At 41.9% G+C, this 25,310-nt stretch overlaps 1 protein-coding gene across 1 annotated transcript; it reads left to right on the forward strand.

Annotated features, from left to right (window-relative positions):
- Positions 1–576: 576 nt before the first annotated feature.
- On the forward strand, positions 577–24,066 carry Rnf20 (ring finger protein 20). The gene is made up of 21 exons (XM_059254341.1): positions 577–763; positions 924–1,079; positions 1,914–2,068; positions 6,516–6,683; positions 6,799–6,946; positions 7,231–7,413; positions 9,909–10,027; positions 11,331–11,477; positions 12,411–12,488; positions 12,661–12,780; positions 15,587–15,766; positions 16,645–16,780; positions 17,111–17,232; positions 17,350–17,720; positions 18,857–18,974; positions 20,152–20,301; positions 20,710–20,922; positions 21,576–21,701; positions 21,848–21,988; positions 22,616–22,717; positions 23,006–24,066. Exons 3-21 carry the CDS (start codon positions 1,940–1,942, stop codon positions 23,180–23,182), a joined length of 2,928 nt encoding a protein of 975 aa, XP_059110324.1. The 5' UTR covers positions 577–763; positions 924–1,079; positions 1,914–1,939; the 3' UTR covers positions 23,183–24,066.
- Positions 24,067–25,310: the final 1,244 nt, after the last annotated feature.

Raw genomic sequence — 25,310 nt, forward strand, 5'->3', positions numbered from 1 at the left:
TTAGGTATGTGGTTATTTATTTATTTTGGTTTTTCGAGAGAGGGTTTTTCTGTGTAGTCCTGGCTGTCTTGGTTCTCGCCCTGTAGACCAGGCTGGCCTTGAACTCACAGAGATCCGCTTGCTTCTGCCTGCCGAGGGTTTAAAGGCGTGTGCTACCACCGTCCCGCTAGAATTCCCCTTACGGAAATCGTACAAGACCAGAAATCGGTCAAATCCCTTGGTTTTCCTGCAGAACTCTTGATCTTCTTAAAAAAAAAAAAGTTGTTCCAGGCGTCTGCGCTTGCCCGTCTGGAGACTGACAGGACCGTCAGCTAATCGGCAGTTTGGACGAGTTATGATTGACTCAGTAACAGAGATCATAACAAAACGCTTTCCATCAGCGATGATAACGAGCTTCTAAGGCACAGACCAACACGCTAACAAAGGGCGCAGGCTCTCGGACCGCCGTTGAAGACGCTGATCGCTTCAGGTCTTAAAGCGAAACCAGTTCCCGCCCCTCCGAGACCGCGCTGCGCCCTCCCAGCGTCACTTCCGCCAGGCGGCCTCCTACGCGTCACTTCCGCCCTCTCCTTCTCGTAGTGGAACGGGCGAAGTTGAAGCAACTTCCTTTTCTTTTTCCCTACTTCCTCTCCCTGCCTCCGCCTCCTGGAAGCTCATTTCCCCTTCACAGCAGGTCTGAAGTGAGGGATGGGATTCCTACACCGGCCTACGTGAATAACCGCTGGGAGCCGCGCGCCCCGCGGCGTGAGCAGCGGGAGCCCAGGTTCGCCCTGGGGTCGGGTTGTGATGGCGGGGAGTCCGTCCGGCGGACTCCCGGGTCCCCTCTTCCAGGCCCGTAGCTAGCCACGCCGAAGCTGCGTTCGTTGGACGCTTTCCAGTCAAGTTGGGGCTCCCTGCTCAGCTCTTGTCTCCTCTCTTTCCAGGCGAGGTCCGACTCGGATTGCTGCATGCCATCGATGCCGCCTTGTCCTGGAGCTTGAATCGGAAGCCAGCCGGGTGTAGTTTCGTGATGGCCGGATTTCTCGCGAAAGGACTCTAGCATCCATTCCGCCTCCTTGGAGCCTCGGAACCGGAGTCCGGTAGGGGATACTAAAAGTGTACCTCGTTTGTACAGATGAAGAAACGGGAGTTGTTGGCAAATGCGGTCTCTTAAGGCAATCCGGCTTCCCAGACGAAGCGCTGGCATGCTCACCTAGGTCTGACATGTTTGGAGCTACGAAGAGAGCCTTTTATTAAAAGGAACTGTAAAGAGAACGCTTGCATTTCTTGGGTGCATAGTGTTTATCTGACATTATGATAAACTATTTTTATGATTATGTCATCTGTCCGTTACAGTTAAGTCTAGCAAGCATATTGTTATTCTTGGTTTAGGAAACAGGTTCAGAGATAACTGACTTGTATAGGATTAATGACTTCGCTAACATTCCCCACATCTCTTTCAGCTCTGACTTTAACGTTAACTTCTGTCATAAATAAACTGTCCTTCTCTTTATTTTTGTGTCTCAGGAAGTGGAGTCCTAAAATTTATTCAGTCTCTTCATTCTTTGACTATTATATTTACTTATTTATTTATTTGAGACAGGGTTTCTCTGTGTAACTTTGGAGCCTTTCCTGGAACTCACTCTGTAGCCCAGGCTGGCCTTGAACTCACAGAGATCCGCCTGCCTCTGCCTTCCGAGTGCTGGGACTAAAGGCATGCACCACCACTGCCCGCCTTTATTTCTTATTAACATCTTATGTAGAAATCTGCAATCCTGTAAGTTCAGCTCCCATTTCTCACAGATCCTGCCCCCCCTGGTTATAGGATTCGTGCTTCTAGATGTGGAATACATTGCTAGTTTTTTTACATAGTTGCTCTACATTGTTGCTTACTTTGCATATCTTAGTTCATGTCTTTTGTTTTTTCCATTCAGGAAAGTGACTCCCATCTTATGCCGAGATGTCGGGGATTGGAAATAAAAGAGCTGCTGGAGAGCCGGGCACATCTGTGCCTCCAGAGAAAAAGGCAGCTGTTGAAGATCCAGGGACCACAGTGGAAACAATCAAGCTAGGGGGTGTCTCTTCAACGGTATGAGAAACCATGCTGTCAAAGTGTGCTTAGCTTCTGTCAGTTGTAACCTGAAAGTAAAAAATTATGGAAGCTTTTTGAATTAAGGGGGAGGCATTAGAAAAGAAGAAAAGAATAGGTGAAATGATGTGGTGATCAGTTTCTGAAGCGAGGTGTATTGATGTTTGATCTGTATTTGCAAGGTGTTCCTCTGTGTTCTTTTGAGAGTCTGGTGGCTACTATCGTCTTTGTTATAGTTCATTTGCATTTTTCATTTACTGAAAGTTTAGTGCCATGTTCTGAGAGGCACTCTAGCAAAGCCTTTGAGAGTGCTGGTGCTGAATGAGAGTCAGATCAGCAACCTAGGGGGTGTTCTCAGCCTTGTCTCTAAGCTGCATGGCCTGTGTTATTTGCCCTGTGCCCATGTTTGTTTGTGAAATGAATCTGCAGTGCCTGTGTGTGACAGATTATGATGGAGACAAAGTGGGAGTCCCTGTAAAGAGTTAAAACATTGCTCTGAACATAGTAAGTATGCAAGAAGAGTGAGCTGTTAGATGTTACTGGGCTAGGTAATGCGATAGACAATACAGTATTGTTTCTTTTATGGCTAGTAGTATCTTTAGGCATCAGAAGCTTAGAGTTTGATGTAGATAAGATTCTGTATTTGGCTTGGTCAAGGGAATATAGTGTGCAGACACTTTCCATTTGTATTTCTTGTGCATATTGACGCTGAGGTTCAGGGAAGTTGATTTTGTTTTTCAGTCAGAATAAGATCTTGCTTAGTAAATTATTAATGAAGTGTCATTTAGGGAGCTACCCTGGGTTCTAGTACTCCATCCTGCTGCCAGAAGGTGGTTTTGTCTTAGCAGCATTTATTTGTGCACCCTACATGCATGTATGCCATTCTCCAGCCTGACCTGCTATTTGCTGGTCGCTATGCTTTACAGCCCGTAGACTAGAGCTTCCAGAGTGGTACTGACAAGCAAATAGGTTGATAGAAGGAAAGAAGAACACACATCCCTGCTTGGACTTTAGCCAGAGGGCAACAAGGAGACCCTGGAAGCTCCTGTGGGAGCACAGATTATCACGTGTGCACCTAGCAGAATTGTTTCTCTTGTTCTTTCTTACTCCCCCACCCCCACCCCGACAGCCTCACCTTTCCTGCCTCTTCTGAGGGTAATAACTCCTTTTATGCACTTTTAAAGTTTTTATAGTGAGCCAGCTGAGGTTTAGAGGCAGGAAAAGTGAGAATCTAATGTCCCTCTGAGTTGTGAACTCTTGCAGTATGAATGGAGCTGTCCACTCCAGTTGTTTTAAACCTGGCTCCTGACAAAACAGCACAGAAATACTTGCTCCAAACAGAAGGGCATTAGAGTTATCCAAATGAGAGATCATTGTGAACTGGATTGAGGAGGCAGCATGGACGGAATTCCTGACAGACTGGATGAAGCACATGAAATGGAAGATCAGTGTAGGATTTGGGGAGTAAGGCTTTTCTTACTGGGCAAGAGAAGAACATGAATGGAGTCTGTTCAGGAGCTGTGGGGAGTGAATTAGCTTGTTTTGGTTTTGAACATTAAGGTATCTTTTAGAAATTAGAGTGGATAGGGAGTTGAGTAGAGTAACTTTGACCATGGAGACAAGTCTGATTTGGAGGAGAGGCAAATGAAGAATGTTTTGATTGGAGTGAAGGGAGACATTGCATTTGGCACCAGGTAGTTCACTGGAGACTGAAGACCTATGCTGAGATAGTGGTGAGGCCGATCATAGTGAGCTTAAGAACATGAGAGGGGTTAGGGAGACTGGGTAGAGATAGTGCTTTGGAAGGTGTTTGGTCACAAGGTCAAGCAAGCTACAGGTGGCAAAAACATGTTTTTCCATAGAGGCACATGGATAACAACAGCTGAAGTAAACTCGCTTCTATGTGCTACGTCTGGAAGGAACATGAAAACACATTCCAAGAACGATTCTGTGTTTTGAAGAAACTGAGGTGACAAGACCTCCTGTCTTGTTTTCTTGGAGTTTTCTCTCAAGCACTCAGAATTCTCACACAACTCCATTCTTGGACTGTGTTCCGACACATTACTAATAGTACAAATAAGCTGGCACGGGGGAGCTGCTAGTCACCACCCTGACATACCAAGCCTTTTAACTGAAAGGGAAGACGGGAAATAAAATCTCAGTTTCACCAATTTTTTCATAAATCAAGAGTGTTAGCCTTTTAGCTGATTTTCTTGCACAGCAGCCTGCGCTCATCATCAAGCAGTTTACTCTGCTTCTTTTTGAACTTGACCTTTTTGGTGGTTGTTGTTTTAGACAGGGTTTCTCCATGCGATAGCCTCAGCTGTGCTGGGACTAGCTCTGTCCACCAGGCTAGATTCACCTCTGAGTGCTGGGATTAAAGGCGTGTGCTACCACCGCCCGGCTGATAAACTTTAACTTTTGTGTAAGAAGAAAAACAAAAAAGCAAAAGTGTCAGCCTTTCCACCTGCTGTTTCGTTACCTGTGATTATTTTCCTCACACTGTTGCCTCCTGTATTCCCCAGCTTCTCCAAGGACAGAAACTAGAGAAAGTCGAAAGATACTAAGGCCTGGGGAGTTGCTGATGGACGAGAGGGTCTTTCTTTGTAGTCTAGGCTGACCTTGAACTCTAGCTCCTCCTGCCTCAGCCTTTTATGTCTGTACCACTGTGCCTACCTTGGAGAATGAGATGGATGCTGAAAGGAAAGGAGCCTGAATAGAAGTTGAAGTCTTCAGAATGTGTGCATTGCTGGAGATATAGGTTAATGGTATGGTATTGCCTTACATGGTCATGCCTGGCCTACATGAGCCCTTTTCTCAAATTAAAATGAGAAAGAAAGGAAAAAAAAAGTGCATAGGTTGGTGAGTTGAATGGGTCAGAGAGTTGGGGGAACTTAATAGTTTCCTGTTTAGTAACTTATATTTCTTACTAAATAAGGGAACAAAGCCATCTATTTAATATTGTGTGAAAGGGGGGCTCCAGAGAATTTGACACTGCTTTAATGGAGAGTGGATGTTCACTTGTTAAGAGTGGATGTTCACTTGTTAATATTAGAAATTTATTTTGTGGCCGGGCGGTGGTGGCGCACGCCTTTAATCCCAGCACTCGGGAGGCAGAGCCAGGCGGATCTCTGTGAGTTCGAGGCCAGCCTGGGCTACCAAGTGAGTCCCAGGAAAGGCGCAAAGCTACACAGAGAAACCTTGTCTCGAAAAACCAAAAAAAAAAAAAAAGAAAAAAAAAGAAATTTATTTTGTAAAATCACCAATTTTCTTGGTTTATGGAGTTTCTGTAGAAATCTTGTTATATGGAGTACAGGGACAGAATAATCATATATCTGGATTAATTTAGGTTGAGATTTGTTCGTGAAGATAGAATAATGGATTAAGGATACAGGAGAATGGTAGACAGTGTTTGAAGGATTATATTATAGTATATAAGCAAAGTAGAAAGTAATGGAAATGAGACAGAGTGGAAGAAAGTTAGTTCCAAAATTCTGGAGATCTAAATGAGGTAAAAGGCCTATTGTAGGGACATGAGATACCTGGAGAAACATGTTTTATTCAGGAAATGGGAAACCGGAATGGAGCAGAGTTCTGGATGATTCCTACAATGTAGGTTTTGGAATAAAAGGCAACCTTGAAACCCAGTGGTGGAGACAATCATTTGGCATTAAAGAGTTCAAAATACTGACAAACTGAGTGCTGGGTGATTAGATGGTTCATCTATACCTATGTTTAAGTCACCTTATAACATGGGTAGGTATTGGGCTAGAGAACATTCCTAAGTGCCAGATCTTGAGTGAATAAAGAGTGGTGCCTAGGAGATTGAAGACAGTGCCTATAAGTTAGATAGTGAACTAGCTGCGTGGTAGAGCCTTAACGTTGTGTTACTTTGTGGAGATTTATATTAATAGAACAGTGAGATGGTAGCTTGAGAGTCTACCATACTTGCTGTTTCCTTACATGACCTTATACCTGTTCCTTTATTCTTCTGCTCCCACTTCTTACCTAATTGCTAGTTGTAAGATTTATTTGTTTATGTATGTATGTATCTGGGTGTATGCGTGTATGTATGGGGCCAAATGATCTTCCTCAGTTGCTGTTGACCTTGGTTTCTAGATAAGTTCTCTTACTTGGTCTAGAACTCACCAATTAGCCTAGGCTGGCTGGCCAGCTATCCTCAGGGATCCACCTGTCTCTTCCTTCCTTGCGCTGGGATTACAGCATGTGCCACCATGCTTGACTTTCTTAGAAGTAGGCCTTAGGGATCAAACTTAGGTGCTCATGCTTGTGTGACAAGCCCTTAATCAGCTGAGCTATGTCCTTAGTCCTAGTAAAGATTTGTTTATTTATAGAAAATAGCTAATGAACTACTGTGAGCTTGTTGAGTTTAACAGCTCGTTTGTCTAATTTCTTTGTGGCGACTAATTCTGGTTTCCTGGGGCAGGAGGAGTTAGACATTCGAACACTGCAGTCCAAAAATCGTAAGCTAGCAGAAATGCTAGATCAGAGACAGGCCATTGAAGATGAACTTCGGGAACACATTGAAAAACTGGAGCGACGCCAGGCCACGGACGATGCCTCACTGTTGATTGTAAACCGGTACTGGAGCCAGGTAGCCACTTTGTGTGTTTACCCAAGGTTCATAGCAGCATTTTCATTCTTAGTGCTCGCTTAGTTTCCCAACTCTTGCCCCTTTCTTTTCTGTTAACTGTACATATTCTTCCCAGTTCGATGAAAACATCCGTATCATCCTTAAACGTTATGATCTGGACCAGGGTTTGGGAGACCTCCTCACAGAAAGGAAAGCCCTGGTTGTCCCAGAACCAGAGCCTGACTCTGATAGCAATCAGGAGCGCAAAGATGACCGTGAGAGAGGCAAGTGTTGGCGAGGAATCTGTCATTGCATTCGTTACCTGGCTGCTGTTTGAGCTTTGCTGTGAGGCTCGCCAGTTGAGGGGGTGGTGGATTTTGTTCTTTCTGGCTTTATAATTTGGGAGCTTCTTTTTCTCTCCCTGTGTCTTTGGGGGGGATTCTGTAACTTGCGTTAGTTACATAAGTTTTTGAAGTTGAACTTTGCTTTGAGGCTGTCCATTTGAAGGAAAATTTGATATTTCCAGATTTATAATTTTGGGGGCTTCTTTCTCTCCCCATGTTCTCAGGGGAAGGGCAAGAGCCAGCTTTCTCTTTCCTTGCTACCTTGGCCAGCAGCTCCAGTGAAGAGATGGAGTCACAGCTTCAGGAGCGCGTGGAGTCCTCCCGCCGTGCTGTGTCCCAGATTGTGACTGTCTATGATAAACTGCAAGAAAAGGTGGAGCTCTTATCTCGGAAACTGAACAGCGGAGGTGAGGAGAGAAACTGGAGACTGGGAGGCTTGGGAGGGGAAGAACTCAGTTCTGTGAAGCTCAGGGTGCAGCTCAGCGGTAGAATGTGGCTAGCTATGCATTGGGCCCTGGCTTCTATTCTCAGCACCAAAAAGCAGAAATGAGGAGGCTCAATTTCATTAAATTCCATGGAGTTTTAAACCTCGTGAATCTCAGTGTAATTAGCATGACATGCTACCTTTTTATAAGTAGCAGAATTAATTTTGACTATTCGGACTTCAAAAGGTGAGTTTTAATGTGTTCTTTTGTTGTTGATGTTCTTAAAGAGAGATGAGATAGTGAAGTATGATCCTGTGTTTGAAGAGTAGAATAGGAAACCAATGGATGGAAAAGTCTTAAAATCAAATTACCATTTTGAATACTATTATTGAGTTTTAATGTAGGACTTACGTTCCTACAGTATAGAAAGTGTACTAAAATGACTAAAGGTCTTTAGTCGTTTGTGACAGATCTCTTTCTCAAATGCAGATAAAATACCTTGATTTTAAGTTTTCAGTAATAGCCATGGTCTGGTTATTTCATCTTTAAAAAAAAAGATTTATTGTGTGTATGTATATGGTAGGTTGTATATACATGTGAGTGTGAGTAACTGAGGAGACCAGAAGAGGGCATTAGATTCCCCTGGACCTGGAGGTAACAGGTGATTGTGAGCCGCCTGATGTGGATTGCTGGGAACTGAACTGGAGTTCTCTGCAAGAGCAGTGCACCCTCTTAACCACTGAGGCATCTCTCCAGTCCTCTGGTTGTAGTATATTAGCTGCCCTGATTATCATCAAGATATTTAACTTTGTCTCTAAAATAAATTAGTTAGGTATAACATGGTTTATTCATTGGGTGAGCAAGCAAATAACATTATTCTATAGTTTCATTTTTAAGGAAGTTTTTAAGTTTTGCTTCTTTTTTGGTTATATAGTAATTAATAAGCTTGTTCATTTGTATTTTATTATTAATAAGGATACTGCAGTGGGGAGTGAATGGGTGTGACTACTCTTTCTGATTACTATAAAACAAGCTGTGTGATACTTCTGTTTCCCTTGGCTCTAATTGAATGTCTAGAGGGTATTGTTAAATCATAGTAATGTGGGGAATATACCACGTACAGAGGCTATGTTGATGTTAAATTTGATGTTTTAAGTGGATATCAAGTACATTATTTGCTATATTTGTAAAGGGACTAAACTGAGTATATCAAACAGTACTAAGAAATATTTTGGAATTCTGGGTCTACAAGATTGCTTAGCATTGAAGGCGCTTGTATGCAGGCCTGCCAGCCAGAGTTCAATTTCTAGATCCCACATGGTGGCAGGAGACACTAGTTCTTGTGGGTTATCCTTTGACCTCCACATGCACATGCCTGTACTCATAGGACAGACACATGCGCACACAGAGAAAAAAAATTTGATAATGTATTTTAAGATTGGATTTAAGTTTAAAAAAACATTTTATTATAAATTCTAAATAGCTAACCTGTTTGTGACCCAGAGGAAATTTGTGTTGATAAAAAGGTAAAGATATATATGGTATGAATTGTAATTCTGAGTATTAACTTTTTTGAAAGTTCATTTTCATCCATAGGTTTGGTTCTTGTTTAAAGGAGTTAGATGTATGGCTTATTTACTAATTTACTAAGCACTCACTGGGTTTTTATTGAATTTTAGGACCTGTCATCAGAATTTATGATATGGAAAGAATGAAAATTTAGGCGCTAGTACTTAACTCAGGTTGACTCAGAGTCACCATTTATGTACTTATTTTGCCATGCCCATGGAGATTCTTAATTAGTAAGTTTGGGATGGATCTCAGGGAATTGTCTGTCTTAAAGAGTTCCACAAGTGATTTCCTATATGGAAACTGGGAACCCACAACTTGACTGGCCTATTCTATATGGTTTAGAGAGCAATGGCATCAGGTAGTGTGGGAACACATTCTCTTTAACTCCAAAGGATAATGTGTGTCCTGAGAATAATTGGTTGTATTTCTAACACTTAGATTGAGCTGTAATAGTTGTGAATCTAATTTTAAACACATGAATTGGAGTAATGAATTGTAGAGATGTAAATTGTAAAATGTTGGTTTTAGCTAATAATAGGAATTTGTGATTGCCTTAAAAAATAAAATTACATTGCTTTAATTTTGACATTGCTTAGAAATCTTGTCTATTCTAAATTCTAAAGAGTCCATTTTTGGTGGTGGAAATTGTATCTGAATAAAATTGTATAGCCTTCATTTATTTGCTCAAGGCATTTGTCTTAACAGAAAGAGATGAGGGTAGGTGATGGTTGCAGGTTGACTCATTTACTTAACCAATTAACTATCTGTGAGCTAATAAACACTAGGTTACTTTCTGACGTTCTGAGGAAAGTGAGGTGAGCTGGCAGGTCAATGGTTTGGTGCAATAGACAGTTTTGAAGCTTAGCCTGTCAATGCTAAACTAAAGTGCAGTCCTTTCTCCTCAGATAACCTGATAGTGGAGGAAGCAGTGCAGGAGCTGAACTCTTTCCTTGCGCAAGAGAACGTGAGGCTCCAGGAGCTGACAGACCTCCTTCAGGAGAAGCATCACACCATGTCTCAGGAGGTACTTGACCAGAAAGGAGTGACAGCCATTCTTAGTAGCTCTGGCTGACATCAAGTCCCAATTAGGAGAACTTTTGAGAGGTCACTTTATTCTAGAAAGCGTACTTCGGTATTGAAGAGAGTGTGAGGCAATAACAGTCAGCACTGAGAGATCAAAGTCTGTGGAAAGGTTAAAGGAAGAAAATAATTAAATATTTCTCATGCCTCCGCTTAATAGACAGTTTGGGATCTTCATTATTGGGAAGAAATGTCACAACACAACAAAAATTGTAAATCCCTAAATAATTCACTGCCCTAAATATAAAAGACTGTGAACAATGGTACTGAGGAATAGCTAGGTGAAAGTTCAGCAGGGAGTGGGGTAAAGGAACTTGTCTGCATTGGTAATGCCATAGGAACTTGGAATGTGAGTTTTCACTCCAGACTAGGCCACAAATAGTTTCATGACTAACACATGTCAGACAAAAATAACCTAAAGGTATATACAGAGTAATGGGAATGTGGGGCAGTTTTGTAATCAAGATGCTGAGTAGCATCAGCTGGTTGATAGCTCCTTAACAGAATTGGTCTTGGGGAGATGGTTCAGTGGATACAGAACTTGTCATGCAAAGTTGAGATCTCCAGAATCTACATAAAGCTGAGTGCAGTAGTATAGGTCCCTAATCCCAATACTCCACTCTCTAAGGAGACTGGAGATGCCTGGAAGTGACATATGACAGGAAATTGGAAGGCAAGGACTTAATCTGAGGTTGTTCATCTCCATATAACAAGCTGTGTCACATGTATGCCTGGACATGCATGCGAACACCTACATGCTTACACTCAACATACAACCTGATTGTAAACTGCTCAAGAGTCAGCTTAAAAACGCTAGAAATTTCCATTTTGTTCTATGAGAATTATCACTTCTGGATATGTAGAGAGAGAAAGTAAGAGATGTTATTGATTTGAATTCATATTTTTCTAAAATATTTGATACCAGATGTTTTCTTTTTTTTTTTTTTTTAATTTTCATTTTTCTGATGGATTTGTGGTCTGTCTAGGGAAATGATGTTTTTCATGGGATTTCGAGAGATTACTAAATCTTAACTAGCCTTGTCCTTGTGTGAAAGTTCTTAGCAGTTGTTTGTTTTTGTGATTGTAGCAGTGTCACAACTGTTCACCTGAATCTATGACTTTATTTTTACACTTGGATAATTTTTTTCTAAAATTGTGTATGAGCAAGGGCTAGTTTTGTGGAATTTGGAACTTTTTTGACTTGATCTTTTTGTTGTTGTTTCTGAATGCCTGTCTTTGGGACGTAGTTCTGTAAGCTGCAGGCTAAAGTAGAGACAGCTGAGTCAAGAGTGTCTGTCTTGGAGTCCATGATTGATGACCTGCAGTGGGACATTGACAAAATCCGAAAGAGAGAACAGCGCCTCAACCGACATTTGGCTGAAGTCCTAGAACGAGTCAGTGCTGTTTTATAAAGGCTTTTGAAATGATTTACGAATGTATTTTTATTTATGTATATGCATGTGTGTGAGAGAGAAAGGGAATATATTCCATATGTGTGCAGGCGATTGTGGAGGCCAGAAGAGGGCGTGGGTCCCCTGGAGCTGGTGTTACATGGGCTTGAGTCTCCAAGTGTGGATGCAGGGAGCTTCCCAGCTGGGCTTCTCTGCAAGAGCACAAGAGTCTTTAACTGCTCAGCCATTATCTCTCCAGCCTCTGACTTTTTTTCCCCCAAGATAATAGTCTTTCTTTTTTTCTTTGAGACTTTTATACATGTATACAATATATTTTGATCCTATCCATCCTCCATCCAATTCTTCTAGAACCCCTTTCCATATGCTCCCTTCCAAACTTCATTTTTTGAAAATAACCCACTGAGCCCTATTAGGACTGCTATATGCTCATGGGTGGGCAACATACCAGGGGCTGCATCCCCAGAGAAAAATGACTTTCCTTCCCTTAGCCGCTATCACATGCCAGTAGCTCTTCAGCTAAGGGTAAGGCAACCTCTTTCCCCTTCATTGCTAGTATATTGGTTAGTTTGATCTTGTGCAGACAGCCATAGCTGCTGTGAGTTGATGAGTACAACCCTGTCATGTCCAGGAGACATTGTTTCACAGTAGTCCTCTCTTCCTTCTAGCCCTTAATAATCTTCCCTGAGCTCTGAGTGAGTGAGTGAGTGAGTGAGTGAGTGAGTGAGTGTGTGTGTGTGTGTGTGTGTGTGTGTGTGCTGTCCTATTTTTGTCCGAGCACTTGATTGTCACTTGTTCTCAGTACTTTGAGCAGTTGTATGTCTGTAGTAACTAGCATCCACTGCAAACACAAGCTTTTTTCTGAGGACTCATCTTTCCCATGCACCTGAAGTTTTCTGGTCTCTCTGTTCTCTGTAGGTGAATTCAAAAGGCTATAAGGTATATGGAGCGGGGAGCAGTCTCTATGGAGGTACAATCACCATCAATGCCCGGAAGGTAGAGTCTTCCCACCTGGGACTTGGTGTTTCATTGGGAACAGGCATTGTGCCTAGGGACTGGGATTGGTTTCCAGGCAGGAGTGGAACCGTGAACTTGGGAAGCATGAAGTGGGATGTCTGAGGAGTCTTTTCTTCTCATTCTCATCTGCTGTTTTCCTGATCCTTTCCAGTTTGAGGAAATGAATGCAGAGCTTGAGGAGAACAAAGAGTTGGCTCAGAACCGACATTGTGAGCTAGAGAAACTTCGCCAAGACTTTGAAGAGGTCACTACACAGAATGAAAAGTTGAAGGTAGGAGGCCTAGCTCTGAAGGGTGAGAGGAAACAAATGCTTTGTTCATCAGCATGTGAACCTGCATACTTTATGAGGGACGAGAAAAATATGGACAAAATGCAGCCTCTTCCAGGATACAGCTCAACAAATTACATGTAGTGAAATATACCTTAACACGGCAAAGGCCATTTGTGACCTGCCCACTGCTTACATGCCCTGTGAAGAATTGCAAGGTTTAGGATGTCCGTTCTTGCCATTCTGGTCAGTATCATCCAGATTGGAAAGATTGGAGAGGAAGAAGTACAGCTGTCTCTGTCTACAGATGTGATGATCTTACACACATGCAGGTGTGATGTTCTTACACACATGCAGGTGTGATGATCTTACGCACATGCAGGTGTGATGATCTTACACACATGCAGGTGTGATGTTCTTACGCACATGCAGGTGTGATGATCTTACGCACATGCAGGTATGATGTTCTTACATGCAGGTGTGATGATCTTACACATGCAGGTGTGATGATCTTACACACATGCAGGTGTGATGTTCTTACACACATGCAAGTGTGATGTTCTTACACACATGCAGGTGTGATGATCTTACGCACATGCAGGTGTGATGTTCTTATGCACATGCAGGTGTGATGTTCTTATGCACAAGCAGGTGTGATGATCTTACACATATGCAGGTGTGATGATCTTACACACAGAGACTGTAGAGACCCTTGAGAACTAGAAATGAGTTCAGTAAAGTTGCAGACTATAAAATCACTAACAACAGATTTTACGGAAATGATCTCATTTTATAGTAGCATTAAAAATAGTACATTTAACCAAAGATGATTGAACAAAGAAAATGTATAGTTGTACAATGGAATGTTATTCAGCCTTGAAGAAGGAAATTTAGTCATTTGAGGTAGCATTGATAAACCTGGGGGACATGCTAAGTGAAATAAGGCAGACAGAGATAGACAAATATAGACAGAAATTTCTCCGGTCCTGCTTTGCCCAGCAGTTTGGACAAATCTCTCCTGCCATCGGTCCCACAGCCACTTATAAAATAATCACTCAGATGCTTAATATTAATTACAAACTGTATGGCCTATGGCTCAAGCTTCTTGCTAGCTAGTTCTTATAACTTAACTCAACGCTTTTCTATTAATCTATGTATTGCCACGTGTTTCGTGGCTTTACCTTTGTGCCATTACATGTTTCTCCTTGGTCGGTGGGCTGGCATCTCTCCCACTCTCCTTTCTTCTCCACTATCTCTTTTGGATTTTCCTGCCTGGCTCCATCCTGCCCTGCCATAGTCCAGTGCAGCTTTATTTATTATCCAATGGGAGCCACACATATTCACAGCATACAGAAAGATATCCCATAGCAGACAAATACTGCTTGAAATATATGGATGCTAAGAAAGTGGGTCTCTTAAGAAGCAGAGAATACCAGGCGGTGGTGGCGCACGCCTTTAATCCCAGCACTCGGGAGGCAGAGTCAGGCGGATCTCTGTGAGTTCGAGGCCAGCCTGGGCTACCAAGTGAGTTCCAGGAAAAGGCGCAAAGCTATACAGAGAAACCCTGTCTCAAAAAACCAAAAAAAAAAAAAAAAAAAAAAAAAAGAAGCAGAGAATAGAATGTTGGTAATTGGAGAGGATCTTGGAGAGGTACTGATTAATGGTCCCAAGTTTCAGTTGCAGCTTGGGTAAACACTGGAGGCCTCACCTCCATATGGTGACTGGAATTTGATAATTCTGTATCGTGTACTTAAAATATGCTTGAAAAGCTGATCTTAAATGTTTTCAGTATACAAAGAGCTAACAAATGGTAACTGGTGGATTAATGGTAGTTATTTTATATAGAGCTTGTATAAAAGAACACCATGTTGTATATCCTAACTGTGTGCAGCTCTAAATAGTCCTAGTAAAACCAGGGAGACGTGCCTGCAGCTTTTGTTTGTGTGCTGTGTGCTCACTTGCTTTTGCACACATTGTCTGTACAAGTCTTGTTCTGAAACAGACTTAGAGTAACCAATAACGATTCATAGACTAAATCAAGGTCTGTTGACTTAGAATTTGTTGAAAAAATGAGCAGTAGAGTTATCAGGGTGAGTAGGGTAAAAGTGAGTGTTTATAAGATAAATGGCAGGAAAATGTGCATGCTGTGCAGGAGTGTTGGTCACATGGTGTTTGTTGCCAGAGATGGGTCACAGATCTGACTCCGCAGTTTCCTGTAAATGCAGGGTTAGTAACCCATTGGTGTTCATTCCTGCCTATTACAGTTTTCCCTTGCAGAGTCTTTAGGAGAACAAATTCTTCTGGAAGTCTTTCTTATCCTTCTTTCATCCATAGCCTGTCATTTATAGTTTATTTCTTGATTAATAAATAATAAAGATATTTGAACTGAAAGTAAAAACTTCATTAAAATTCTTGGGAAATTAAAACAAATGATTGCTGAGGAAAAACCTGACCGTTTTTACTGCCAATCAGAAGTATTCTCTGTGACTGTTAATAAAGAACAGCTAGTGACTGGGGTCTTCAGCTGTGTTTTAGAACAGATGTGCTGGTCAGGTCAGTTTCATGCAACTCTTTAGCAGCTCTTCTAGCTTCTTTGGATTGGGATTTAAACAATGTGAAACACATATGAAAATAGTCCTAGGTGACCTAGTTTATGCAGGGACTGGGTTTTACCCAAAAGTGGTAGTATAGACTTCATAATGGTCTGAGTAACGGCTTCAAGTGTGTGGGGCATCAGTGAGTTTAAGATATTTTCCCATTGTAACTTGAGCGACAATTCTGACTTGCCTTTCCCTTGGGCTTTCCTAAGGTGGAATTGCGGAGTGCAGTGGAGGAAGTGGTTAAGGAAACCCCAGAATATCGCTGCATGCAGTCACAGTTCTCTGTCCTGTACAATGAGAGTCTACAGTTGAAAGCCCACTTGGATGAGGCTCGGACTCTGCTTCATGGCACCCGGGGAACTCACCAACGCCAGGTCGAGCTCATTGAGGTAACAGTGAGCTTTTCTTTGTTGTAGTGGTGGGTATGAGACCCAGCACACTACCACTGAGCCAGCCATTCCCTCTCCTGCTTTGTTTTTTCTATGTGATTGCCTGCCTAAGAAATTTTGTGGTTTTCCTCCCATGTATAATTAATATCCTATTCATCCAGTGGATGTATAAGATAACAGAATTCCTGCTGTCATGGATCTTACAGTCCATTGGGAGAGTGGGGCTCATTAGGTTGCAGCACGATTCAGTGGTATTTATCTAAAGATGTGATAATGGAGGAGACAGAACATCTGATTTGACTATGAAGTCTTTCCTAGGAGAAGTGGATAATAAAGATCAAAAGTGTGTTGGTAGTGAGAGAAGTAGAAGTGTGCCCTGTGACCAGCCTTCATGAAACTGTGGCTACAGCTCATACATATGGGGAGAACAGGTGGACATTGTGCCTTTGTGGCATTTCATGCACATTTAGGTAAATTATTGTGGAGGTAGAACTTTGATTTTTATGTTCAACTTGTGTCTTCTGTAGTCCTTAAGATAATGTTTAAAGTAGTTGGAGTTTTCATGTATGTTGGCTAAATAAATTAAATGTTAGTTTATATTTACTTCTAGACAGTTCATGGTTAGTTCTCCATCTGAATTGTAACCTCAGAGCTAGATGCCATGTCCTTTCAGTGCCATTTCCTTCAGGGTTCTGCCAGGTTCTGAAGTCATGTTTCTAAATCACATCTGGTGTTTTACAAGTATCGATGTGAAGATTTTCAGAGTTAGCATTCTTTTCTTAGCAGTTTTTTTCCCACTTTATCTTTTTAGATTGTTACAGATTGAATATAGGAGACAGAGTAAAGTTATATGAATTTTTTTGGCTCTTTATCTGCAGCGAGATGAGGTTAGTCTGCATAAGAAGCTGAGAACTGAAGTAATCCAGCTGGAGGATACCTTGGCCCAGGTCCGCAAAGAGTATGAGATGTTGAGGATAGAGTTTGAGCAAACCCTTGCTGCCAACGAACAAGCAGGTAAAATCACTCTTGCTCTACCTGTGTTCTGTCTGTCGTAAATTCTTTTTTTGAAATAAGACAGGAGTTTCTTTGGGATTCGTTAGTTCTAACTTAAACTCAGAAGATTTGAATGAAGCACCTGGAATCAAATCCCATAACTCATTTTGACCCAGAGCCTGGGCATTTTGTTTTAATTCACTCAAGCAATTTGATTTTCATCTTCTGAGAAAGAGCGTTTTTTTAAATACCTCTCCTTGCTATTCAGAAGTTCCTGATTTGTTCTGAGCTTTCTCTCCTTGAGCCTTTGCCCTTTTCAAGGCTCTTCATATTGCTGCTGTGTTTTTTCAGGTCCCATAAACCGGGAGATGCGGCATCTCATTAGCAGCCTCCAGAATCACAACCACCAGCTGAAGGGGGAGGTCCTGAGGTATAAGCGGAAACTGAGAGAGGCACAGTCTGACCTGAACAAGGTATCCGGGCACCGTGGAATAAGCGTTGTTTGCCATGGTGACGGTGAGGGTGTTAGGAGTGAGGGAAGGAATCTGCTCCACAGAGCTGATGTGTGTCTCCCTTGCTTTGTCTCCTAGACGCGGCTACGCAGTGGCAGTGCCCTCCTGCAGTCTCAGTCTAGTACTGAGGACCCCAAGGATGAACCCACAGAGCTAAAGCAAGATTCTGAGGACCTGTCCACTCACCCTTCAGCATCAAAGGCATCTCAGGAGGAGGCCAGTGAAGTTAAGTCCAAACGAGATGAAGAAGAGAGAGAACGAGAAAGGAGGGAGAAAGAAAGAGAGCGAGAACGAGAACGAGAAAAGGAAAAGGAGAGAGAACGAGAGAAACAGAAACTGAAAGAGTCAGAAAAAGAGAGAGATTCTGCTAAGGATAAAGAGAAAGGGAAGCATGAAGATGGGAGGAAAAAAGAAGCAGATGTTATCAAGCAGCTGAAGATTGAACTCAAGTAAGCGACGTTTGTCGTGATTCAGAGCCCGAACCTGAGAGTGAATTGTTTGCTTTAGGGTGTATGGCTCACCAGTCATTACATAGTATTTTAGGTGTAGCTTAATGTACAATTAATATGGTCTTGACTTTCAATCAGATATGTAGCCAGGTGGCTTACCTGGCTATTGTACAGTGTTGCTGAGTGGTTAGGAGCTAGTCAGCTCCTGGTTGAGGCCTTTACTTCTCATGAGTTCATATTAAGAAAACAGATACTATATTGAAGTAGCACACCAGAGAATACTGGAAATTGACTACTGCTTTTAGGTTTGGGTAATTTGCTGGTATCACTTGCATTTGAAATTATCCTACATCTCTAATTTATTTGCATTTGACTGGTTTGAAGGTATGCCAGCCTCAAACCAAGAATTCCTTAGGCAGTTTCCTCGTACAGGATCCAGAGAGAAGGATAGATTTAACTAAGTGCAGCATTATCTTTGTCCCGACATAACATATTGTCTCATTTCCTACTGCATAAACAATAATGTTTGGTGGAACTGGCTTTTCTGACTCTATTTTTCATGGTTTATACTTTGAATTTAAGTGTTATTTTTCATGGTTTATACTTTGAATTTAAGTGTTCACTGTGCTTAAAATACTTGAGCTCACATGTCGTTAAGCTTAAGAATTTAGTAAGAGATGAAGTGTTAGTCTCCAACTGATGTTTACAACTGTCATTGCCAATCCTAAGACTAGCAGTTTATTTTAAACTTTCAAAATTTCCTTGTTTTTGATTTTTTTTTTAAGTACACTCATTTCCCCCTATAAAAAATCATCCTAGTGATTTGATTAAATACATCCCAGATCTGTCTACTAACTCTCAGTTTCTGAGTGGCACCACTAAAATGCCTGTGTCAGAAGTGCAACAGTTACTTACTGTATAACTTTATGTTGCAGAATTGAAGAGAGAAGTGATTCATATGTGTGGGTTTCTTTTCTGTGCTTTCCTAGTACGCTGCAGAAGTCTGTTGGTAACCTATGAAAATGATAGAGAGTAGAAAAACTGATGTGAAATAATCGCGTTCCATCCCAGTGCTCTTGCTCTGATGTCCTTTGTTCTCTCCCTGTTGTTCCTTTCCCTCCACCACCCTGATGTAGGAAAGCACAAGAGAGCCAGAAGGAGATGAAACTGCTGCTAGATATGTATCGCTCTGCCCCCAAGGAGCAGAGAGACAAAGTGCAGCTAATGGCAGCTGAGAAGAAGTCGAAGGCTGAGGTAACCGGGCCTTCTGTCATCTGTCAAACTGGTGACAGTCTTCATCTATGGGGTTGTCCTTTGTGCTTTCATCTTTAATGCTAGTGTTCAACTTAGCAACTTTGTCCCCTTTTTCAAAGACTGTCTATGGGTATGATAGGCACGTCTTTAATCCCAGCACTCAGGAGGCAAAAGCAGGTGGATCTCTGAGTTTGAGGCCAACCTGGTCTATGGAGGGAATTCCAGGACAGCTGGGGTTACACAAAGAAACCCTGTCTCAAAAAAGCAAAATACAAAAACAAAACAGAACAAACAAACAAACAAACAAACAAAAAGACTCTGATGTCAGGCTTTTTCTCTGCAAGGTAATAAAATATGTCAGAATTATAAGAACTTGGAGTAGGTTTTTAAAATTTTTCATTCCTTGGTTGGTCCTGAGAAATTATTACCAGTTTATCTTTGTTATTACTATAGTAGTTCTCTTTTTCTGGTTGCATTTGAGAGGGATTTTTTCTTTTAATTACTTTTTATTATTTTGTGTGTAAGGGTGTTTTCCTTGCCTTGTCTGTGCATCACATGTGTGCCTGATTATCAGTGGAGGGCTGAAGAGGGCACCGAGAACTGGAGTTAGAGATAGTTGTGAGTTACCATGCAGTGCTGAGAATTGAACGTGGGTCCTCAGGAAAATCATCCAGTGTTCTTAACTACTCAGCCATCCCATCAGCCCTGAGAGGAATTTTTTTGTGTGTTTGTTTGTTTTTGGCTTTCTGAGACAGGGTCTCTCTGTGAAGCCCTGGCTATCCTAGAACTCATGATATAGGCCAGGGTTGGTGTCAAACTCTCAGGGATCCACCTGACTCTTCCTCCTGAGTGCTAGGATTAAAGATGTACACTGTCATGTCCATTCCAAGAGAAATGTTTTTATTTTTGAAAATTTGAGGCCTAAGGAGAAAACAGTTTGAACACTTCCAAAGAAAAGTATGTTTAATAGGCAAAGCCTCAGCCTGTAAATACATAACATGCAGGAATGTGTTGAGTGGTGTGCTGAACTGAGTTATGCTCAGTTTATCATTTATCCTGTTCCACAATTCTGTACTATTTGCTTATGTAGGGCTTCCATGTGTGCATATGTTCATAGAGTTTTGGAAGTGTTTGATGGCTTTTCTTAGTTTCTTACGTGATCCTTTTCCTCCTGTAGTTGGAGGATCTCAGGCAAAGACTCAAGGATTTGGAGGATAAAGAGAAGAAAGAGAACAAGAAAATGGCTGATGAGGATGCCTTGAGGAAGATTCGGGCAGTGGAGGAGCAGATTGAATACCTACAGAAGAAGCTAGCCATGGCCAAGCAGGTGGGCACGCCTTTGTTAACATTTGAAGTAGAAATCTGAAAGTTAAGTTACTGTCAGGGAAGTTTGACTTTAATCCTACTCCTCTTTGTTGTTCATAATTTCTATCAGTTTCTTTGTTATTACATTGAAATTCTTGTCTGTCATCCTTCCCTTATTTTGTTTTGTGTATCTGACACCAGAGAATTTATCTTTACCTTCAGTGGACTAGCTGTTGTTTCAGACATTATTTTCTGAGGACCTCGTCTTTCTCTGCTGACTGGGACCGAGGGATATAGTGATTAGAAAAGAAAAGTTTTTATACTTTATGATCATGGACATAAAACTAATGTAGGTGAATAGAGGGAAGGTCTGCTTTCCTCTGCTCGTCCTTTGGCATTGTCAGATTTGCTAATTACTCCCTCATTTTAGGAGGAAGAAGCTCTCCTCTCTGAGATGGATGTCACAGGACAGGCCTTTGAGGACATGCAGGAGCAGAACATCCGTTTGATGCAGCAGTTGCGGGAGAAGGACGATGCAAACTTCAAGCTAATGTCAGAGCGAATCAAGTCCAATCAGATCCATAAGTTGCTTAAAGAGGAAAAGGAGGAGTTGGCTGATCAGGTGTTGACACTGAAGACTCAGGTAACTGGGCTGAGTGGAGTTCTTCGTTCTGTTGAGGTCGGGAGCTTCTTGCAGTAAGACACCCACAGAACTGATCGTCATGCTTCTTTTCTTTGTGTGATAGAAATGCCGCACAGTAAAGTGTGTGCTAGAGTCTTAGCTGATGTTTTCTTCTGATCTGGTTGATTCTGATGTTGGGGTGGGAGTTTGTGAGTGAGAGGCCAGAAGTGGATGTGTGATTTTGCTTTTTACCTGTTGGGATTGTTTGACTCTACTTTGTGGATTGATTGCAAGAAAAAGTCTAATTCAGAACCTCTAGCTGTTCTGAAAGAAATGGAGTTAAATTTGGTTTGAGTCAAGTGCTTATATTCTGGTTGGAGTGGCCATGTTTTGAGGATTAGTATAGCTACAGAAGATAAATATCCTTAAATATAATCTTCTATTCTTGGCAATTTAGGTTCCCAAACTCTGAATATTCGTAAATTATTTTATGTGAAAAGTTGAAGCCTTCAGTAATCATAATCTTGGATATATTTTGAAAAGTTCATGGGAAAAGTCAACAATAGCTTGACATTTCTGACATGTTGTAATTTTTGAGGCTATGTGGGTAAACAACAAAACTAAATTTATTTTCCTACTTGCTTACATTAAAATACGATTTTTCTCCTGCACAGGTGGATGCCCAGTTACAGGTGGTAAGGAAACTGGAAGAGAAGGAGCACCTGCTTCAGAGTAATATTGGTACCGGGGAGAAGGAGCTAGGCCTTAGGACTCAGGCCTTGGAGATGAATAAGCGTAAGGTATGCTGGCCTCTGTAACCTGCCATGACGGGTGGGCTCCGGGGGCAAGTGAGCAGAAGCTGCCTGGAGTGTTTCAGTTCACTCTGGATATCATTTCCCTCCCTGGAAGAAGGAAGGATAAGGTGATGTTTCTGCATTCCACGTAGGCCATGGAGGCAGCCCAGCTTGCAGACGACCTCAAGGCACAGCTAGAGCTGGCTCAGAAGAAGCTGCATGACTTTCAGGATGAAATTGTGGAGAACAGTGTCACCAAAGAAAAGGACTTGTTCAATTTCAAACGAGCACAGGCAAGAGCAGTTGTTTTTGATTGTATTTACCTTTTCAGTGCTTTCTGAGGGCTGCGGTGAGTGGTGTACACCATGAACTGCTGGACTGAAGGGCCTGTGGGAAGGGACTGGCATTTTCTGCTTCATGCCATGTTCCTTAGTTGTGAAACAAATAGCTGCGAAATCTGTAAAGTGGTGAACTCTTAAGTAGGAATACAACTTCAGTTGAAGGTTAAAATCGCACTGCTATTCTCTTTTTTCTCATGCCGGCTGGCTCTTATGATGGCTTCTGTCCTTTTCCATAGGTCTGTAAATGATTCAATCCAGGTCTACCCTCACCATAAAATCAGTTAGTTACCACAAACTGAGGCGGCCTGCTCTCTGGAGTTCAGGTTGTGTTCTCACCTGACCTAGATTGCTCTCATTGGTGCAGTTCTAAGTTGGGGATAGGATTAGGGTTGCCTGTTCTGAAACAAAAGTGTCTTGTAAAGAGGCATTTACAAGTTCCTACATTCCTAAAGATAGTTGGACATGAAAGGACAGGAAGGTCTTTGTTTCTACAATAGAAAGGTCAAGTTGGAGAAATGATTATTGTCAAAAATGGCAGCTCTGGGAAATATGTCTACTGTGTTTGCTGTCATGCTGCAGGAGGACATATCTAGGCTTCGAAGGAAGCTGGAGACCACCAAGAAACCAGACAATGTGCCCAAGTGTGATGAGATTCTGATGGAGGAGATAAAGGACTACAAGGTTAGAAAAACTGACTGGGTGGTATCTGTGTTTGTCAGCACCTGAACTGGCCTACTAATGCACAGAGACAGTAGATACTGACTTTAAGCAAAGGCAGCAGTGGTCTACTGGAGCACTGAGAGAGTAGTCACTGACCTTCACACGAAGGCAAGCAGAGAATGGTTTATTTTTTCAGGGGAAAGTGATGCTCTTTTCCTAGAGCTCAGCAGTCTTGTTGATTTGCTTATCTATCATAGGCATTTGAGTCATAAGCTTTATGGTTCCTCAGACTCTGATTTTCACTTTTAGGCACGGCTGACCTGCCCCTGCTGTAACATGCGGAAAAAGGATGCAGTGCTGACCAAGTGTTTCCATGTTTTCTGCTTTGAGTGCGTGAAGACTCGCTATGACACCCGCCAGCGCAAGTGTCCCAAATGTAATGCTGCTTTTGGTGCCAATGATTTCCATCGCATCTACATTGGCTGATCACAGTCAAGACAGAGGAGCTGGCTAGGCAAGCACTTACTCATTAATCACCAGGCCTCTACCTCTTCTCGCCTTGACAGTTGGCCAACTCCCTTGCTCCTCAGACTTGTCCAGCTCTGCTCTCCAGTAACTGGAGAAAGAACATTAGTGAAAAAGACCTCAAGTCTTGGGTTTTAGAATGAACTAGAAGCTACTACTGTTTGTCTTCCCTATCAGCTTTGTTTGTGTATTCTCAGATTTTTCAGCATTTTCTTCTTGGGCCTCTCCTATTAACTTGGATTGCCCATTCCTCCTGAAGAAGTCCGGTTGATAGTTTTGACATTGAGGAGAGAATACAGGTAGAGTGAACATATGCTATTATGCAGGAGAGAGCTTTTAGAAATAAGCTTTCTTTGGGCCCATACTTCTTGATTTGGGTAGTAAACCTTTTCTTAACTTAGGTTATAAAATGGTATAATTGTGATAGTCTCTCCTGGAAGGTTTGAAGCCTTAATGAAATTATATCCAGATAATTCAATCCATTTCCCACTTCTACCAAAGTGACTTTTAGGGTCACTTGGCTTTCTTGCTAAGGTTATTTATGTTTTAAGAATTTAGATACTTCGTAGTTTTTTAATTTCTTAAGGCCAGAATAATATCAGACATGACAGCCCCTATGTTTTTTACTGAAATCAGATTTAGAACTTAAGAAGCATCTGGAATGAGATTGTGAAGAGATCTGGGTAGTCTGGAAATGCAGGGAGGTGTTGGTGAGCTATGAATTACTCTCATTTGTCTCTCCAGAGGGATTGCATGATCCTTGTTTTCCAGAAGATTCTCAGTAATGTTTCTGTAGGATTTTAATACACTCTACATACTTCAATTAAAGCAGGATTCAGTTTGTTTTTGTGTTTGTGGTTTTTGTTGTTGTTGTTATGAATAGTTGATTTTATTATACCTGCTATTCCAAAACTGAAATTTTAAGATAGGGTCTCTTGCAGTGTAACCCAGGCTGGCTTCAAATCACTACAGTACCCTTTTCTCAGCCTTGCTGGAGCTAAGATTGGGGATGTGTGCCACCATGCCCCAGTGAAATGGATTCTTTTGAACAGAATTAATAAAATTAATAGAGTGGCTGTGTTGCCAATATTTAGTTTTTTGATCAATTGAGGTAGTTTTCTCCCTTCCCAGTTGTTTTGAGTCCATACTGACTACCTAAAAGGAAGAGTATTATTTAATCTTCAGCACAGTGGCTATATTTATAAATAAGACTCAAGTTTCAAAGTCTAGGGTGAAAACCTGCTAGCTCAGAGAGGCTGAGTAGCAACTAGCTAACCTCTCCTTGTTGGCATCTCCCAAAAGGGCCCATCCTTCCACTCAGCAAAAAACTAAAGTCGTACCACTCAAAACCCCTCCCTACTGCTTCTGGTGCATCTTTCTATCTCTTTAGATGCCCTCTGATGCTCTATGATTACTTTCTGTCAACTAGTTGTTAACACAGCCTCCTGACCCAAGGTTAATTTTATTTAATTAGTACAAATGCTAACTCAGGGTTCATGGTGTGATCGAATGTCCTTCAACAGGAGAGACTACTTAGGTCTCCAGTTCACTGTGGAGATAAGTAGTTTCCCTGGTGGGCTTTGGGTGAGAACTTTGAGTTTTTTAGAAACTAGCAGAGCAGAAGTTTTCTCTGCCTGATAAAGGGTTTATATGAAGTAGACCCCTTCTGATCAGTACCTGGCCTAGATAATGGTCAAGGGCATGTTCCCTGTCTGTCCTCACCAGCTGTCATCATTGGGCCTTGTGATAAATCCCACCATTATGTGATAGGGATTTAAAAATGGAATCTGCTTGTATGGGATTCACTTGGGTATCAAGAGAGGACATTGGACTGTTGATTCTGCTGCCAAGCATATATACATGCATGTTTATGTGCACACAGCTTGTTAGGATTAGGCCCTGCTCCTAGACATGACTGTTGCATTTACTACCAGGACATGCTCCCCTTGCTGCTGGCACTTACAGGGCAAGCTTGAGCATAACGAGGAACCAACTGGACTACTTGGGCAGTGGGTGGTTTATAATATTAGCTTTTCATATCAATTGACTTAGAGGTGCAGCTGCTTGGTACCAGGAGAGCATTGGCCTG

Source organism: Peromyscus eremicus, chromosome 2 (assembly GCF_949786415.1).
Source record: "Peromyscus eremicus chromosome 2, PerEre_H2_v1, whole genome shotgun sequence".
Classification (NCBI taxonomy): Eukaryota; Metazoa; Chordata; class Mammalia; order Rodentia; family Cricetidae; genus Peromyscus; species Peromyscus eremicus.

Excerpts from the sequence above, each read along its gene's own strand:
- Rnf20 (XM_059254341.1), top strand. The coding sequence starts at position 1,940 with ATGTCGGGGATTGGAAATAAAAGAGCTGCTGGAGAGCCGGGCACATCT. Across the intron at positions 12,489-12,660 it reads TCACCATCAATGCCCGGAAG|TTTGAGGAAATGAATGCAGA; the intron begins GTAGAGTCTTCC and ends GATCCTTTCCAG. Across the intron at positions 20,923-21,575 it reads TGTTGACACTGAAGACTCAG|GTGGATGCCCAGTTACAGGT; the intron begins GTAACTGGGCTG and ends TCTCCTGCACAG.